Raw genomic sequence first — 19,024 nt, forward strand, 5'->3', positions numbered from 1 at the left:
AGAGACTTGCTTGGGTCAAGAAACATGAGCAATGAACATTAGACCGGTGGAAATTGGTCCTTTGGTCTGATGAGTGCAAATTTGAGATTTTGGTTCCAACCGTCGTGTCTTTGTGAGATGCGGAGTAGGTGAACAGCAGGGGCAACAAGTAACCTAGTGGTTAGCGCATTGGGCCAGTAACCGAAAGGTTGCTGGATTGAATCCCCGAGCTGACAAGGTAAAAATCTGTCGTTCTGCCCCTGAACAAGGCAGTTAACCCACTGTTTCCCAGTAGACAGTCATTGTAAATAAGAATTTGTTCTTAACTGACTGGTCTAGTTAAATAAAATACAAATCTCTGCATGTGGTTCCCACTGTGAAGCCTGGAGGAGGAGGTGTGATGGTGCTTTGCTGGTGACACTGTCAGTGATTTATTTAGAATTCAAGGCACACTTAACCAGCATGGCTACCACAACATTCTGCAGCGAAACGCCATCCCATCTGGTTTGCGCTTAGTGGGACTATCATTTGTTTTTCAACAGGACAATGACCCAACACACCTCCAGGCTGTGTAAGGGCTATTTGTGTTATTGACTGTACGCTTCTTTATTCCATGTGTAACTCTGTGTTGTTGTTTGTGTCGCACTGCTTTGCTTTATCTTGGCCAGGTCGCAGTTGTAAATGAGAACTTGTTCTTAACTAGCCTACCTGGTAAATAAAGGTGAAATGAAAATGTCAATAAAATAAAAAGGGCTATTTGACCAAGAAGGAGAGTGATGGAGTGATGTGTCAGATGACCTGGCCTCCACAATCAGCCGACCTCAACCCAATTGAGATGGTTTGGGATGAGTTGGACCGCAGAGTGAAGGAAAAGCAGCCAACAAGTGCTCAGCACGTGTGGGAACTCCTTCAAGACTGTTGGAAAAGCATTCCAGGTGAAGCTGGTTGAGAGAATGCCAAGAGTGTGTAAAAGCTGCCATCACTGCAAAGGGTCGCTACTATTTTGGTTACTACATGATTCCAGATGTGTTATTTCATAGTTTTGGTGTCTTCATTATTATTCTACAATTGTAACGATAGTCTATGTCGTTCTCCTCATAAGACGAGGAGAGGCGAGAAGGATCGGACCAATATGCAGATTGGTTAGTTTCCATGGAAATTTAATAACACGAAAACAATATGCGATACAAAATAACAAAATGAAACTACCGTGACAGTCCCGTGTGGCGAAACACTAACAAGGAACAAACACCCACAAAACACAAGTGAAACCCCGGCTGCCTAAGTATGATTCTCAATCAAGGACAACGATTGACAGCTGCCTCTGATTAAGAATCATACCTAGGCCGAACACACAAAACCCCAACATAGAAAACAACACATAGACAACCCACCCAACTCACGCCCTGACCATACAAAATAAATACAAAACAAGGGAAAACAGGTCAGGAACGTGACAGAACCCCCCCCTCAAGGTGCGAACTCGGGGCGCACCACCTAAAACTCTAGGGGAGGGTCTGGGTGGGCGTCTGTCCGCGGTGGCGGCTCTGGCGCGGGACATGGACACCACTTAAACAATGTTTTTGTCCACCTCCTTAATCGCCCCCGTGGCCTCCTCCTAACAACCACACTCCATATCAACCCCACTGGACCAAGGGGCAGCACCGGACTAAGGGGCAGCACCGGACTGAGGGGCAGCACCGGACTGAGGGGCAGCACCGGACTGAGGGGCAGCACCGGACTGAGGGGCAGCTCCGGACTGAAGGGCAGCTCATGACTGGCAGACGGCTCTGGCAGATCCTGGCCGGCGGGCGGCTCTGGCAGCTCCTGGCTGGCTGGCGGCTCTGGCTGGTCCTGGCTGGCTGACGGCTCTGGCTGGTCATGGCTGGCTGACGGCTCTGGCTAGTTATGGCTGGCTGACGGCTCTGGCTGGTCATGGCTGGCTGACGGCTCTGGCTGGTCAAGGCTGGCTGACGGCTCTGGCTGGTCATGTCTGGCGGACTGCTCTGGCTGCTCCTGTCTGGCGGACGGCTCTGGCTGGTCATGTCTGGCGGACGGCTCTGGCTGCTCCTGTCTGGCAGACGGCTCTGGCGGCTCGGGACAGACGGGCGGCTCTGACGGCTCGGGACAGGCGGGCGGCTCAGACGGCGGGCGGCTCAGACGGGCGGCTCAGACGGCGCTGGGCAGGCGGGCGGCTCAGACGGCGCTGGGCAGGCGGGCTATCTATCTCAGAAGCCCCCTAGGACCTCCAAAAATAAAACTACCCGAGATGAACTCCCTGGTGAAATAACAGGACAATGACACAGAACGTGCCATGGTGTAGTGACATAGATCCTATCTCTGTGCCATGCTGTGGTGACATAGATCCTATCTGTGTGCCATGCTGTGGTGACATGGATCCTATCTCTGTGCCATGCTGTGGTGACATAGATCCTATCTGTGTGCCATGCTGTGGTGACATAGATCCTATCTCTGTGCCATGCTGTGGTGACATAGATCCTATCTGTGTGCCATGCTGTGGTGACATGGATCCTATCTCTGTGGAGTGATACATGCTGTATGACTTTGGTTCTATTTCTTCATTATAGACCTACCTGTTCAGGTATGCAACTTTTAAGGATGGCTTCCGATTGCATTTGGATTACAGTGTTATCTGGGTTGTTAACTGGTTTCGTTCTGACATTCGTGATTTCTGTTTTTTGATTATTATTTGACATTTTGGCTGCACTGTTAGGCGCTAGTAACACAAGCCTTTCGCTGAACCCGCTATAACATCTGCTGAACTATGTACAGTACGTGACCAATAAACTTTGATTTGATTAAACAGCTATGACATTTATAAACACTTTAGTGTTTAGCGCTATTGTTTCTCATCTATAACAAATGTCATGTTTAATTCAAATCTGAATATCAGATGACAATGGAAACGTTGATATTGCTCCTCTATGATGTGCATTAAAACAACACATTAAAACAGCACTAATTATTAAGAAGAGGCAATATGGAGATGTCTCTATATTCACATTAAATGTGTATATGACTTGTGAATACATATATACAGTACCAGTCAAAGGTTTGGACATTCAAGGGTTTGTATATATTTGTACTATTTTCTACATTGTTGTCACGTTCCTGACCTGTTTTCCCTTGTTTTGTATTTATTTAGTATGGTCAGGGCGAGAGTTCGGTGGGTTGTCTATGTGTTGTTTTCTATGTTGGGGTTTTGTGTGTTCGGCCTGGTATGATTCTCAATCAGAGGCAGCTGTCAATCGTTGTCCCTGTTTGAGAATCATACTTAGGCAGCCGGGGTTTCAGTGCAGCATGGCACAGAGATAGGATCTATGTCACCACAGCATGGCACAGAGATAGGATCCATGTCACCACAGCATGGCACAGAGATAGGAGCTATGTCACCACAGCATGGCACAGAGATAGGATCTATGTCACCACAGCATGGCACACACATAGGATCTATGTCACCACAGCATGGCACAGCGATAGAATCTATGTCACCACACCATGTCACAGAGATAGATTCTATGTCACTACACCATGGCACGTTCTGTGTCATTGTCCTGTTATTTCACCAGGGAGTTCATCTCGGGTAGTTTTATTTTTGGAGGTCCTAGGGGGCTTCTGAGATAGATAGCCCACTCCCCATCCTCACTTCACCACTTCAAGGGACACCCAGTCTCTAAATATACAGCCCACTGTGACTTATGAAGCTTGATGTCATGGGTGGCTTTAAATGTGACATATCCTGAAGGCCAGCTGCACACATTCAGATGGTGGCACGTGCGGTTGGGAATGTACATGGGAGCTTGGGTTGATTTTCACAGCTTGAGTAGCTACCGTACCTCTGTACTGTTGGATGTACAACAGCATTTATTTTTTTTTACCTTTATTTAAGTAGGCAAGTTAGTTAAGAACAAATTCTTATATACAATGACGGCCTACCCCGGCCAAACCCGGACGACACTGGGCCAATTGTGCGCCGCCCAAGTGACTCCCAATCATGGTGATACAGTCTGGAATCGAACTAGGGTCTGTAGTAACGCCTCTAGCACTGAGATGCAGTGCCTTAGACCGCTGTGCCACTCGGGAGCATGATTATCCTTTCATTTTTATGGAGGCTTTGAACATGATGTAATGTGTCCCATATGCAGAATTTTCAGCTTGGTAACTTGACACTTGACACAACATCATGTGTATGCTTGCGTGTTATATTTAGGGGTTAGTCAATTGTGTTTACTGTCATTTCATTGGGTGCCCTGGTTGACAGGAAGTGGTATTTGGCAAACAGGTTTGAGAGCCTCTTTTAAAGCTCCAAATGGTTAATGTTATGTTGACATTGAGGCTACAGTTTACTAACACCCATACCAAAGCCCCTTCATTCTGACCCATTCTTCCAGCCCTCTCTTGTCCAGCCCAGCCCGACCCAAAGTGGCTCAATGGCTCACTTGTAAAATTCCATTAGCTCTATGAGACACTTCCACCTCGTCTCAGTTTCACTGATTCAAATCATTTAATGGAGTCACGGCTGTATGAGTCCAACCACACGGCCAGATGACAAAGGAGTTGGTCTCTGAACGCTAGACATTCCAATTATTACCAGCACTTTTCTGTTGTACAGTTAAACCAATGGCCAGGTCACGTCGTCACCTGGCTTTTCATTTCCATTGACTTGACCTAAAACAGGTTCTATTCTAGATACTCTACAGGTAGGGAATTTGATTTGGGGGCTTCCCTTTCTAAAGCCTTCATCTTGTACATATCTGTTATGTGCATATGAGAATTCCTTTCCTATTGTTTACCAATCAGCTTCCTTATCGTCATAGCCCGTCTTCACCACCAGCATGATTCTGTGTTTCAGGGCCCTTTTCTCTTTTTTACAACAGTATTATGACGACACCCAGAACGGCACCGGAGCGTGCATGCCAACGGATTACTACCCGACCCACAGGGCTTACAGTTTAATCATTTATGTAGATATTGCTCTGAGACAAAGACAGCACTGTAATTCATAACGTCCCCTCACACAGACCTGGCTGCTACTGTGATGGTTGCCATGGTGAAATAGATTAAATGTTAGTTTTTTTTCAAACCTGTTAAAGCTTTATTTATAACTGGATGACGAACGGTATTCGGAGTGATGGCTTAATCATTAACAGCAACACTGTTGGTCAAACTGAGCACACACTCGCAGCTAGTTTATTTTGCTTCCACCTGTCTATATCCATATACACAAAGATAGACTAGGCCTATATCCCCAGAACATTGTATCAGCATTGATGAACAAGGGCCCCCCTGATTATGTCCAAAGTCACTGTCTGGAAATGGAGAAGGTTCTGGATATACCGGTTTAGATCCATCACTCGTACGTATAAATAGCATCGGATGGAGTTGGTGTTTGGCAGCGCTCAGCAAACATTAGGAGGCAGAGGAGCCTGATACAAGGGAGTGAAACATGATTTGCATTCATTACGCATAGGCCCAGGGGGATGAGACAGAGAGAATGGCCTAGGAAGAGAGAGAGAGCAAGAACGAGAGAGAATGAGAGAGAGAGAGACATATTGGAGAGAATGAACAAAAAAACAGAGCAGAACTAGAATGCTATTTGGCCCTTAACAGTGAGTACACAGTGGCAGAATGCCTGACCACTGTAACTGACCTAAACTTGAGGAAAGCTTTGACTATGTACAGACTCAGTGAGCATATCCTTGCTATTGAGAAAGGCCGCCGTAGGCAGACCTGGCTCTCAAGAGAAGACAGGCTGTGTGCACACTGCCCACAAAATGAGGTGGAAACTGAGCTGCACTTCCTAAACTTCTGCCCAATGTATGATATTAGAGACACATATTTCCCTCAGAATACACAGATACACAAAGAATTAGAAAACAAACCCAATTTTGTTAAACTCCCATATCTATTGGGTGAAATACCACAGTGTGCCGTCACAGCAGCAAGATGTGTGACCTGTTGCCATAAGAAAGGTGCAACCAGTGAAGAAGAACAAACACCATTGTAAATACAACTCATATTTATGTTTTATTTTATTTTGCCTTTTGTACTTGAACTATTTGCACATAATATGACATTTGTAATGTCTTTATTCTTTTGGAACTTTTGTGAGTGTAATGTTTACTGTTCATTTTTATTGTTTATTTCACTTTTGTTTATTATCTAGATCCCTTGCTTTGGCAATGTTAACATATGTTTCCCATGTTTCCCAATTGAAATTGAGAGAGAGAGAGAGTGAGCGAGTGAGAGAGAAAGAGTGAGCGAGAGTGAGAGAGCAAGAGCGAGTGTGTGAGAGAGAGAGAGAGTGAGAGAAAGAGTGAGAGAGTGAGTGAGAGAGAGAGAGAGAGAGAGAGAGAGAGAGAGACAGAGAGACACACAGAGAGACACACAGAGAGACACACAGAGAGTGATGCTGGTTCTGGGGACTTAACAAGCAGGCCACTGTACTTCATAAACAAGTCCCATCTATGGTGAAGCATGATGAGCACATTTCAGAACCACACTCTATTTTTCAAGTTGACTCTCTGTAGTTTCCGACTCTCTGTCTCTCTCAGAAATGTTCAGTGGAAAAAATGATTATGCATGTTATATCAACATTAACAATTTTTTCAGAGTACTTCCTACACCCTCCATAAATCCAGTGCAAAGTAGCCTACACTCAGAGGAGTGTTACATCATCACTAACCCACCACTGTAGCTGCGGCTTTTCTGGGTTTGATGTGCTGTGTTGTGATGAGTGTTAGAGTGAGAGGTGTTACCAACAATAAAGCCTGGTACCTAGAATAATGCTCTCCACCCATACAACATATGACACTTCTACAGCCTGTCTGTCTGGCCGTCTGGCCGTCTGGCCGTCTGGCACACAGTACTGTTTAGCTCCTCTGTGTGTGTCAGCTGGCCCAGCGAGACAGAGGCTCCTAATCATCTCAAACCTGCTTGGAGACGCCACAGCCAAGCTGGGCCCACTCCGTCACAACACGCTCTCTCTACTCAGCCTCTCTCTTTCTCTCCACTATGTGTCTGTCTGTATGTCTCCTCTCTCACTCTCTGTATCCCTCTCTCTACCTCTCGCTCAGTTCAATTCAAATGGCTATATTGGCATGGGAAACATATGTTAAATAGACAATGAACAAAAGTTGAATAGAATTAGAAATTAACAGTAAACATTACACTCCCAAAAGTTTCAAAAGAATAGAGACATCTCAAATATCATAGTAGGGCAACGTACAGTGTTATAACGATGTTCAAATAGTTAAAGTACAAAATGGAAAATAAATGAACAAACACCATTGTAAATACAACCCATATTTATGTTTTTCACTGGTCGCCCTTTTCTTGTGGCAACAGGTCACAAATATTGCTGCTGTGACGGCACACTGTCGTATTTCACCCAATAGATATGGGAGTTTATCAAAATTGGATTTCTTTTCAAATTCTTTGTGGATCTGTGTAATCTGAGAGAAAAGTGTGTATCACACATTTGGCAGGAGGTTAGGAAATGCAGCTCAGTTTCCATCACATTCTGGGGCAGTCTGCACATAGCCCATATTCTCTTGAGAGCCAGCTCTGCCTATGGGAGTTCCTGTCTCAATAGCAGGTATGCTCACTGAGTCTGTACATAGTCAAAATAGCATTCCAGTTTGCTCTGTTAATTTGTGGTTAATTCTTTCAAATGTGTCAAGTAATTATGTTTTCTCGTGATTTGGTAGGGTCAAATTGTGTTGCTGTTGATGTCCTGGGGCTCTGTGGGGTCTGTTTATGTTTGTGAACGGAGCCCCAGGACCAGCTTGCTTAGGGAACTCTTCTCTAGGTTAATCCTTCTGTAGGTGATGTCTTTGTTATGGAAGGTTTGGGAATCGCTTCCTTTTAGAAGGTTGCAGAATTTAACGTCTCTTTTCTGGATTGTGATAATTAGCTAGTATTGGCCTAATTCTGCTGTGCAAGCATTATTTGATGTTTTACGTTGTACACAGATTATACTTGTATAGAATTCTGCATGCAGAGTCTTAATTTGGTGTTTGTCCCATTTTGATAACCTCACAACCATAAATGGCAATGGGTTCTTTAACTGATTCCAGTATTTTTAGCCAGATCCTAATTGGGATGCTGAATTTTGTGTTCCTTTTGATGGCATAGAAGGCCCTTTTTGCCTCTCAGATCGTTCACAGCTTTGTGGAAGTTACCTGTGGTGCCGAGGTATGTATCATTTTTTGTGTGCTCAGGGCAACAGCATCTAATTGAAATTTGTATTTATGGTCCTGGCAACTGGACAATTTTTGGAACACCATTATTTTGGTCTTACTGAGGTTTACTGTCAGGGCCCAGGTCTGAGAGAATCTGTGCAGAAGATATAGGTGCTGCTGTAGGCCCTCCTTGGTTGGGGACAGAAGCACTAGATCATCAGCAAACAGTAGACATTTGACTTCAGATTCTAGTAGGGTGAGGAGGGGTGCTCCAGTCTGTTCTAGTGCCCTTGCCAATTCGTTGATTGATATATATATATATATATATATGTGTGTGTTGAAGACGGAGGGGCTCAAGTTGCATCCCTGTCTCACCCCAACACCCTTTGGAAAGAAATGTGTGTGTTTTTTCACATTTGTTGTTTGTGTACACGGATTTTATGATGTTTCCCCCCCAAGACTGTTTTATTATTATATAGCAGATTGTTTGTAATTGTATAGCGGACCTTCATGCCAAATTGAGTCAAAAGATTTTGGGAAATAAACAAAGCATGAGAAGACTTTGTCTTTGTTTTGGTTTGTTTGTTTGTCAATCAGGGTATGCAGGGTGAATACATGTTCTGTCGTACGGTAATTTAGGAAAAAGCCCATTTGACATTTGCTCAGTACATTGTTTTCACTGAGGAAATGTACGAGTCTGCTGTGAATGATAATGCATAGGATTTTCCCAACGTTGCTGTTGACGCATATCCCATGGTAGTTATTGGGTTGAATTTGTCTCCACTTTTGTGGATTGAGGCGATCAGTCCTTGGTTCCAAATATTGTGTAAGATGCCAGAGGTGAGGATGTTAACAAGTTGAAGTATAGTCAATTGGAATTTGTGGTCTGTATTTTTTATCACTTAATTTAGGATAACATCAACACCTCAGGCCTTTTTGGGTTGGAGGATTTGTATTTTGTCCTGTAGTTCATTCAATGTAATTGGAGAATCCAGTGGGTTCCGGTAGTCTTTAATAGCTGATTCAAAGAATTGATCATGTATATGTCTTTGCTGTTTGTTCTTTGTTATGGGGTCAAAAAGATTGGATAAGTGGTTTATCCATACATCTCTGTTTGCATAGATAACTATTTGTGATGTTGTTTGTTTAGTGTGTTCCAATTTTACCAGAAGTGGTTAGATTCTATGGATTCTTCAATTACATTGAGCTGAATTCTGACGTGCTGTTCCTTCTTTTTACATAGTGTATTTCTGTATTGTTTTGGTGATTCACCATAGTGAAAGCGTAGGCTCTGGTTTTCTGGATCTCTATGTTTTTGGTTGGACATGTTTCCCAATTTCTTTCTTAGATTTTTGCATCAAACCATTTGTCATTGTTGTTAATTGTCTGCTTGAAATGTTTAGATTTGATAGGGAAGCTGAAAGGTCAAATAGACTATTTAGGCTTTCTACTGCCAGCTATCTTCACTATCTCTTACAGTTGAATGCATTCAGTTGTACAACTGGCTAGGTATCCCCCTTTATCTCTTGCTCTCCCCGCTCTCATCTCTATCTTTCTATCCTCGCTGCAACTCTTTTGTGACTGTGTTGGCTTGAGAGTGAAAGATAAGTGGGTGGATCTCAGTGGCCTGTGTTTCCTAATAATGGTGAGAGTCAACAGAGAATTGTACTGTACAATATTTTTCACGGGCAAACTTTTTGGATCGTGAGGAGAGCTTATGGCATTGGATGCAAACAAACAAACAACCGATGGAAAGAGGAGCTATTGCCAAGGTTTGGATGAGACACTCTGGAGTCTGTTAAGAGCCTCTGGGTGACCTTCAAAGACAGGAAGTATCTGCTGTTTCAGTAAAAGCTTCCAAACCAGAAACTAAATCTTTGTTATTTCACTAAGAGGAGGAGAACGTGAAATCCAACTTGTTCAGGCACAGTGCGTGCTCAGGTGAAGCAAGTTTTGTGACGCTGTAACTCAAAACATCGGATCGATTAACAAACTATTGTATTGACTTAAGACGAGTGAAGAAAAATGAGATGTTCTCCACCAGCAGCAAGGCAGATGCCTCCTACAGCCTAATGGTATGTCTCTGTCTTGACTATCAACTGTGGATCCCGATGAGTCATCTTCATGTCACTTCATGTTGTGCCAGGAAAGCAATAAGGCAGCTTTCACAACATTAGACCTCCTAGCCAGGAGCAATCAGATTTGGTGGTGCGTATTTGTGCGTCTGTGTGCGCATCATTTGAAACAAAGCATCCCTCCAAGTGGTGTGTCAGTCACATATGAGCTGCCACTTCCCTCAGCAACCCCTTCTAGTCCGTCATCTCAGCCAGAACTCCTTTTTCTATACAGACACAGAGCGCGAGAGAGAGATCTCCTATAGTTGCTGTATGATGTACTTTACTAGATTTTAATAGGCATGGTTGTGCATGAGTGCACACCCGGGTGACAGAAAACAACAGGTCGCGATGTCACTTCCTAATCTGCAGCTCCATGTAATAAACTGACGTCATCGCCATGGTTTCCCCTGACACGTGTCAGACCGGCCGCAGCGTTTTACTGTGCACGCTGTCACATCAGCATTAATGTCATGGACGGGTGGCATTGATGTCATTAGTGAGACACCCTTAAAAGGGTTATTTATTTTTCCTGAGGATTGTCTCTGAGGCTGGTAAATTTCCTGAAGCACGTACCTTATTAATGATGTCAGTCTGTCAAGGGGACGGGAAGGATGACGGAGAAGCTGTGGCAGGGCCAACGGGGACATATGGAGGATAAGATCTGGCTAACTTGGATCCCTGGGAAATGGCCTCCTGCCTGTGTCTTCTCTGACCCCATTCCTCTACAGAAATAGAAATGCTGTGGCATGATAGTGGAGAAAAGCAGAAAACATTTGATCTATTTTAATGGGAAGGGGTGAGGAAATACATGAGGATATTGCTGAATGACCATATACTGTACGTGTACACGTATACACAGTAGAGATATGACATGTTTTGTATAGAAATGTGTCATATAATTGCTGCCTATATTATGTGATGTAAATGCTCACTCCGCTGATAAAGATGTTCTACATCCTGCCCTGTTTGTTGACATCTGACCTCAGAGCTGAATAGCCACAGAGGGGCTCGAGCCCAGTCTGCCCGGTAACATGACTGCGGGCCCTATCCAATGAAATCAATTAGAATACACCACTTGCTTGCTGTGATACAATGTGCAACTGGATTCTTTTAAACAGTGAAATAAACTCACTGTGCCAACATGTTTGCAGTGGAGCATTATTATTTACAGGAGATTTAAGGCCAAAATCCCCTTGTGGATTAGATTGAATGAACCCTCGTCTCGAGATTAGCACACAGTCCTCTCTATACCTTCACAGACACAAATGCTGTTCAAACATCAGTTCTGTTGCCGCTAACGACGCTCTTAAACATCTCCGCAGCAACACACAGCCAGGAGAATAACGGGAGACGTCAACAGAAATGGTATCACGATCCAGTGGGATGCTGGGAGCTCGTTCCCGAGGAGAGGAGTGGTTCGAGCTTTGCAGTGTCAGAACGGAGCGTTCAGCTCCATGGTGTTTACTACTGTACTGGTGTTGACAAAGCTTGAAGTGTGAGGGCCTAAATCCCACATTCAGTCAATCGAAGAACCCAGACCACAGGTTAACTCTGTTCACGCTGTTTTGGACCTGTAACCTCGACACACCTCACAAGCTGTTCCTCTCATGGACATGCCCTTCAAATACATTGTGTCTTTGTGTGTGTGTGTCCCCTAGAATTGTCTGAGGTGCGTTTCTCTGATTGTGGCAGTGTGTTTTGGAGCATTGTCTGTTGTGTCCTTGTGTTGTTGTTTCCTTGTTGTCACTCTTCCCCAGGTCCCGCTGGGAATCTGTAGATTAAATACCACAGGGAACACATTTGATTTGCAAATAGTTCTTGGAAAACAACACATAGGTGTGTTTGTTCGAGACAGTACTGATTTGCAAGAAAACTAGGCGTGCTTCGTCTACTAGTTTCTACATTTGATTAAAAAAAACACAAGATTATATGCCTCAAGGATATGCCACTAACAACGAGACACGTTTGGCATTAAAATATAGCATTTTGTCTAACACGGTAGTTGTGTAACCTACAATTCTGTTGAAGGGTGGAGCCTTAAGCTGCTACACACACTACGAATTTGCCAATTAAAATTCACTGGAGTGTTATGTTTGCTGTAACTTTCCAGTCGATGCCTGTTTTGCACATTCCAGGCAAGGTCATCAGTGTTTGCGCTGTAAGTTCAGAGGTTTGTTTGCCATCCAGTCAACAGACACAGACATCCTCGCTACCATCGATAATGTTCCACTGGTGTCCAGGGGTTCAATGACACCTAACACTCACTGGGTGGATCATTTTTCAGACTGGTGCTGTGTGTGTGTGTGTGTGTGTGTGTGTGTGTGTATAGGCATGTGTGTGTGTGTGCATACCAGCCTGTGTGTGTGTGCCGATTGAGCTATGACCTGTACCTCAATCTCCACCCCCTTCTGGGAAAGCACAGGTGCTTCCTCTGATAATACGCTCACCTCCCCCTCCTCTCTCTCTCCTCCCTCCCTCCCTCTCTTTCCCTAACCAGGAAGTGAGAGCCGTACAGTCCAGCACATCCAGAAGAGCCCCAGCCAGTAGCTACCAGCTGGACCAGAAGAGCGACCCATCACCTGGTGAGAACATGGCTTCAACTCAAGACCCCAGCCTCTGTAAGTAGTCCATGACTGTAGTATTACGCACTGCCTTACTTCCTCCTCCAGGACTTTTGTTCCATCAGAAATCAGGTTTCACAACTTTCAAAGAATTTCTTCAAATCCACATAGTAGCTACAGAATGTGATATTGGTTACGTGTATTTGAGAGAGAAATCCGAAGACGAGCTTGTGTGTTGAGAATGTACTGTATTGTCCTGTGTGGGATCACATCAACTCTGGAAATTGAGTATCATCCGAGGCAGAAAATGAACAACCCTAGACACACAAACAGTGTTTCCATTACTGTGATAGGAGAAGTTGCTGAGTGGCTGCATTGTGGGGTTTCTCTTTTCCACTGAAACTGGTAACACTGGCTGTACAGAGTAGTCGTGGGCAATGTGCAGTATTCTCCATCTAAAAAGGTGCAGTATTTAAAAAGGTTCTCAGATGTCTGTTTCTGTAATGGTAAATCATCCACAAATATCCATTTCCCTGTTTCAATCCATTTAAATGATTTACACATGTGAAGGCAGAGGACATGACCTGAGTGAGATAGTGCTTGAGTGTGTGACATTGGGGTCATGTTGAGGTGCTTCTCTGTGTGTGTGTGTGTGTGTGTGTGTGTGTGTGTGTGTGTGTGTGTGTGTGTGTGTGTGTGTGTGTGTGTGTGTGTGTGTGTGTGTGTGTGTGTGTGTGTGTGTGTGTGTGTGTGTGTGTGTGTGTGTGTGTGTGTGTGTGTGTGTGTGTGTGTGTGTGTGAGGGACAGACAGAAAGCGAGAGAGAGACAGTGGGTGGGGAAAGGCTCAGTGGAATGATGGACATGTTGAAAGCTCACTGTGTGTTTTACTCCATCACTCACTCACTCACTCACACACACACACACACACACACACACACACACACACACACACACACACACACACACACACACACACACACACGCGTCATTACTCCTAGTTGTTGTAGTGGTTTCAGTAACAACCTATACACAGCAGTTCAATCTCCAGATTTTTTTTCTTTATTCTCAAATGTCACATGTCGGTCATGTGAAATGGTTAACCAGCCCTAAATCACTGTGGTGGCTAAAGTTAGAAGACACTGTGGCCTTTGCGGACCGGTGTTGGTGTAAGTGATGAGGGTTTGTGAGAGCTGACCGATTGACAGTGCCATGTCAGTGACAGCATCATGTGATTTACAGCTCACAGTGAGTGACGGAGGAGGTAAAGGAGCTGTTTGCCCAAAGCCACCGTGATAAATAAAGACCTGTGAACGACACACTGCGCTTTGTGCTTTAAACAAGTACTCACCTCACCTCCCAACCAGCATGCTTTTGTCTTGTAAATAGACAACCTTGGTTACAATATCTCCCTTTTGTATATCCCACTGGATTCTGGGTCTGGTTTATATAGCCCACACCTGTGGGTCCAAACAACATATTCACAGTTGTAGTGATATTATTTTATAATATCAGGGGATACGCTCCGTTGAGAAAAGCACCACTTCATTTTTGTTAAACGAAAAATTCTTGTTAGCCTCAGGAAAATCGAAACTCCAGTCACTCAGATTGCCACGTATCGATCCACAGTGTTCCTCTTAGGGCTTCTCTAAATGGCAAAAGTTAACTTCCTCCCATTAACTTCCATTAAGCACAATACTCAAACAGAACCAGAGGGCTAGGGTGCTTTGAGGGACAACAGTCTCTACCTAGACAGGCAGCACACAAAATAAACTGTGATTATCTATTGTCTAAACAGTGACCTGAAAATAAGCCTTGCCAGAGAATTTGCATACACTTCCACTATGATTTATCAAAAAAAGTTTCCAGGATTTGTGAAATGCGTTTATTATTAACCCTTTGAAGGCCTGCAGGCGTTAGCTAGCTGATAAAGCGCCAGGGGATGTTGTCTATGACATCAGACACGCCAGGAACAGGAAATCCATGTGCAATTTCAGAGGGATTATCAGCACGGAACAGGTTCCTACAGCAGAGATAACCAGGCTTTTCTTTAGTTGATGCACTGCTATGTCTGACTCTGGGGGTACATTATGCACCAGAGGAGGCTGGTGGGAGGAGCTATAGGAGGAAGGGATCATTGTAACGGCTGGAATGGAGTTTATGGAATGGTGTCAAATGTGTTTTCCATGAGTTTGATACGGTTCCATGAATTCCTTTCCAGCCATTACAATGAGCCCATCCTCCTATAGCTCCTCCCAATAGCCTCCTCTGGTACACACTGCATGGGCAGAAAACAACAATCACGGCTATCTATTTGAATTTAGTGGACTATACAATACCTGGAGGTTTTCTGAGCAGAACCAGGAGTACCCTGGGTAGAATGTCAAGATACGTCAGGGTCTGCACATTGGTGCCTTGAGCGAGCTAATGCTAATCCGTCTTTGATAAAAGGCCTGAATGAGAGAAGTTAGCGTGGTGAAGCTACTCTCACAAGGTCACAATGGCTTAATGGCTCGCTCTTGTTGGGCAAAGTTTACTCCCCTCTTTCATGCTGTCTCCCTTTCTCTTTCTGCGGGTTAGTGAGAACGTTACAGAGGGTCAAAGACCATATCCCCAAGACATGCTAACCTCTTCACCATTACCAATAACAGGGAAGGTTAGCATGTGTTGGGGGTATGACCTTTGACACTCTGTAACTTTCTCACTCATCATTGTTCACAATTCATTCAGGATGATCCGTAGTCATTGTAGCATCCGCATTAATGTAGTAGTGTTTAGAAACATATTATATTCGTATTTACAATTAAAAGGGACTTCAAAATGAAACAATACATTATTTACCATGCATTTCTATTGGACACATAATAATCTGAAACACAAACAAAACGAAACGCAAATGCGTCCAAAAGTTTGTAGAGTCATTGTGTGCTAGGAACATGGGCCCAAATACTACACTTTTCACTTCCTTATTGATAAGAATCTTCAATGGTGTCAATCATTTTGACCTCTACCTTCATATTTTGGAGCATACAACATAGCTCAGTATTTTAATTATTTATTTTATACAGTCATTATTGCTCATCTTTATCGAGGGTATCATTTTGGACCCCACTGTACGTAAACACTGGTTTGGTGCTGGAGATGATGAATATGAGGTTGAAAAGTGGCGGAATTGCCTTTTAACTGCGACATGATGTCAGTTCAATGATAAATTATTGAATGATACTTCTTGTATGTCACGTAAAGGGCCAAGTTTCCAGTCACCAAATCTTGTATTTCATTTATGTGTGTTCTTAAGATAGAATCCTTTAATTGAAATAATAACAAAACACACTCCCCGTCCCTGTTTAGCTAAAAAGCTAAGTAAATGGGGCTGGAGAAATTTAACCACTCTCAAATTCATGATAGCAAATGTTTAGTTTTAACTATGTTTTAAATCTCTACAGCACAGGTGTCAAACTCATTCCACGGAGGGCCGAGTGTCTGCGGGTTTTCGTTCCTCCCTTGTACTTGATTGATGAATTAACATCACTAATTAGTTAGGAACTCCCCACACCTGGTTGTCTAGGGCTTTATTGAAAGGAAAAACCAAAAACCTGCAGACACAAGGCCCTCCGTGGAATGAGTTTGACACCCCTGCTCTACAGTGTTTGTTTACGTTTATGTTGTTTTTGTCACGCCCTGGCCTTAGTATTCTTTGTTTTCTTTATTATTTTAGTTAGGTCAGGGTGTGACATGGGGAATGTTTGTGTTTTGTTGGTTTTGGGTGTTTCTATGGTAAAGGGGTTATTGGGTGTAGTATATGTGTTTGTGTTGAGTTCAGGTGTCTAGCGTTGTCTATGTATGTTTAGTTATCTAGGAGAGTCTATGGTTACCTGAATGAGTTCCCAATTAGAGACAGCTGATTTCGGTTGTCTCTGATTGGGAGCCTTATTTAGGGTAGCCATAGGCTCTCATTGGTTGTGGGTAATTGTCTATGTCAGAACGTTTGTAGCCTGTGTGTGTGTGTGTGTGTGTGTGTGTGTGTGTGTGTGTGTGTGTGTGTGTGTGTGTGTGTGTGTGTGTGTGTGTGTGTGTGTGTGTGTGTGTGTGTGTGTGTGTGTGTGTGTGTGTGTGTGTGTGTGTGTAAGTGCACAACGTTATTTAGCTTCACGGTCGTTTGTTGTTTTGTTCGTTTTGTTAAAGTGTTTCGTGTCGTGTTTATTTTTCGTCATCTTTAAAAATAAAAGAAGATGGCTTACTTTCCAAAAGCTGCGTTTTGGTCCATCAATCCTCTGTCACGATCGTGTGGAGGATTGATGGACCAAAACGCAGCTTTTGGAAAGTAAGCCATCTTCTTTTATTTTTAAAGATGACGAAAAATAAACACGACACGAAACACTTTAACAAAACGAACAAAACAACAAACGACCGTGAAGCTAAATAACGTTGTGCACTTACACACACAGGCTACAAACGTTCTGACATAGACAATTACCCACAACCAATGAGAGCCTATGGCTACCCTAAATAAGGCTCCCAATCAGAGACAACCGAAATCAGCTGTCTCTAATTGGGAACTCATTCAGGTAACCATAGACTCTCCTAGATAACTAAACATACATAGACAACGCTAGACACCTGAACTCAACACAAACACATATACTACACCCAATAACCCCTTTACCATAGAAACACCCAAAACCAACAAAACACAAACATTCCCCATGTCACACCCTGACCTAACTAAAATAATAAAGAAAACAAAGAATACTAAGGCCAGGGCGTGACAGTTTTGGAGTTAAGCAAGCTATTTTGAGTTCTGATGGAGTGTGACAGTTGAACTAAGCTCATGAGGCATTTATAAGATATTCTTCAAGTCCAAAAATGGATCTAGCAACTAAGGACTCTAGCTTTAAGGCATGCACTTATGTAACGGTTCCTGGAAATGTTTTCAATTATTCCCAGAACACAAGTGGCTTTAATAATAAGAATAAGAATAATCGATGCATTTTTGTATTGCGCTTTTCATTACAAAGAGAATTTCAAACACGCTGTGAAAACAAAACAAAACGAATGTAGGGATCTGGCAGGTCTTGGGCGATGTTCTTCCATCTTCAGATGATAAGGTGCAGTTCAGAAAGGCTGGGCGGTAACTTAAGGGGAGGGAGCTTCGATGGCACAAAGAGGGAGCAGCGTCACTCAGTTACCTAGACAGGCCCGGTACCACACGCACACGCACACGCACACACTAAGATATGAGAGGGATTGTTGTAAATGCCATGATCATGGCTGATGCATCAGGGCGAGCTATGACAGGCGGCTCTGGTGTGGTCTCAGAGGGGACTCCTGCCCATCTGGTATCCCTGTTCCCCATCTGGGCCCGGGCAGCCAAGGGAGATCCCTGAACCTCAGGTGTCTGCCCTCTACTCAGTCCCCTTCACTTTCTACTTTTCATTTCTGGCATGTAAAAAGTCCTGCTGTCTGTGGCTCTTAAAAGGGATCCTAGGGTGGTTTCACACATTTCATCATCAAAGATATTAAAAGAATGGTGAATCATCGTTGTCAATATTTCTGGATTTGGGGACCTGTATGAGGTTATTTGGGTTGGTCCTCTCATTGGGTTGATTACCCCCCACCCCCCCACCCCTTCGTCTTTTCCCCTCCTCTCGGAGAAACGAGGGATGCGGGTCCGGTTTCGAGGCCTCAGTGCAGGACGTCTGTTCCGTTAGGTCCGTGTGACTTAAGGTAAAAGGCATGTAGGGTACCTCATCTAAAAAAAGCCCCCTACCCCTCCTGAGCTCTGTCTTTTAGGAAGGGGGGCATCTAAAATAAAATCAGCTGTCACTGTCCACTAGGCCCCACAGAGCTGAGCTGATCGCCACACTGCTGGAGCCGGTCTCCAACCCTCACTGAATCACCTCCCAGGTTGTTTTTTTGTTTCCTCTGGTAACGGCTGGGCGAAAGGACCCTGCTGCTGGCTCCCAGGGGATTTCAAGGCTCTTCAACATTATCTGTGGGATTGTATTGTCCGAGGTACACGGTCGTGCTAAAGGCATAGAGAGCATTACAGTAAGTAAGCCAGTCTTTACAACCTTCATAGCCTTTCAGTGTTAAACAATATGTAAAGCTGGACTGACATTCATTGTCACATGATTGATTTGAGTGAGAACACAAAGACACTTAG

General features: G+C 44.0%; 1 protein-coding gene across 1 annotated transcript in view; it reads left to right on the plus strand.

The window, feature by feature from the left end:
* The window catches only part of LOC129859675 (xin actin-binding repeat-containing protein 2-like), a 49,256-nt gene that overhangs the window by 7,222 nt on the left and 23,010 nt on the right, over positions 1-19,024 (plus strand). The window contains exon 2 of the mRNA XM_055929737.1: positions 12,798-12,918. Within this exon, the coding sequence (XP_055785712.1) occupies positions 12,798-12,918 (121 nt within the window). The remainder of the gene's footprint in view (positions 1-12,797; positions 12,919-19,024) is intronic.

The sequence above is a fragment of the Salvelinus fontinalis genome, chromosome 7 (genome assembly GCF_029448725.1).
Source record: "Salvelinus fontinalis isolate EN_2023a chromosome 7, ASM2944872v1, whole genome shotgun sequence".
Taxonomy (NCBI): domain Eukaryota; kingdom Metazoa; phylum Chordata; class Actinopteri; order Salmoniformes; family Salmonidae; genus Salvelinus; species Salvelinus fontinalis.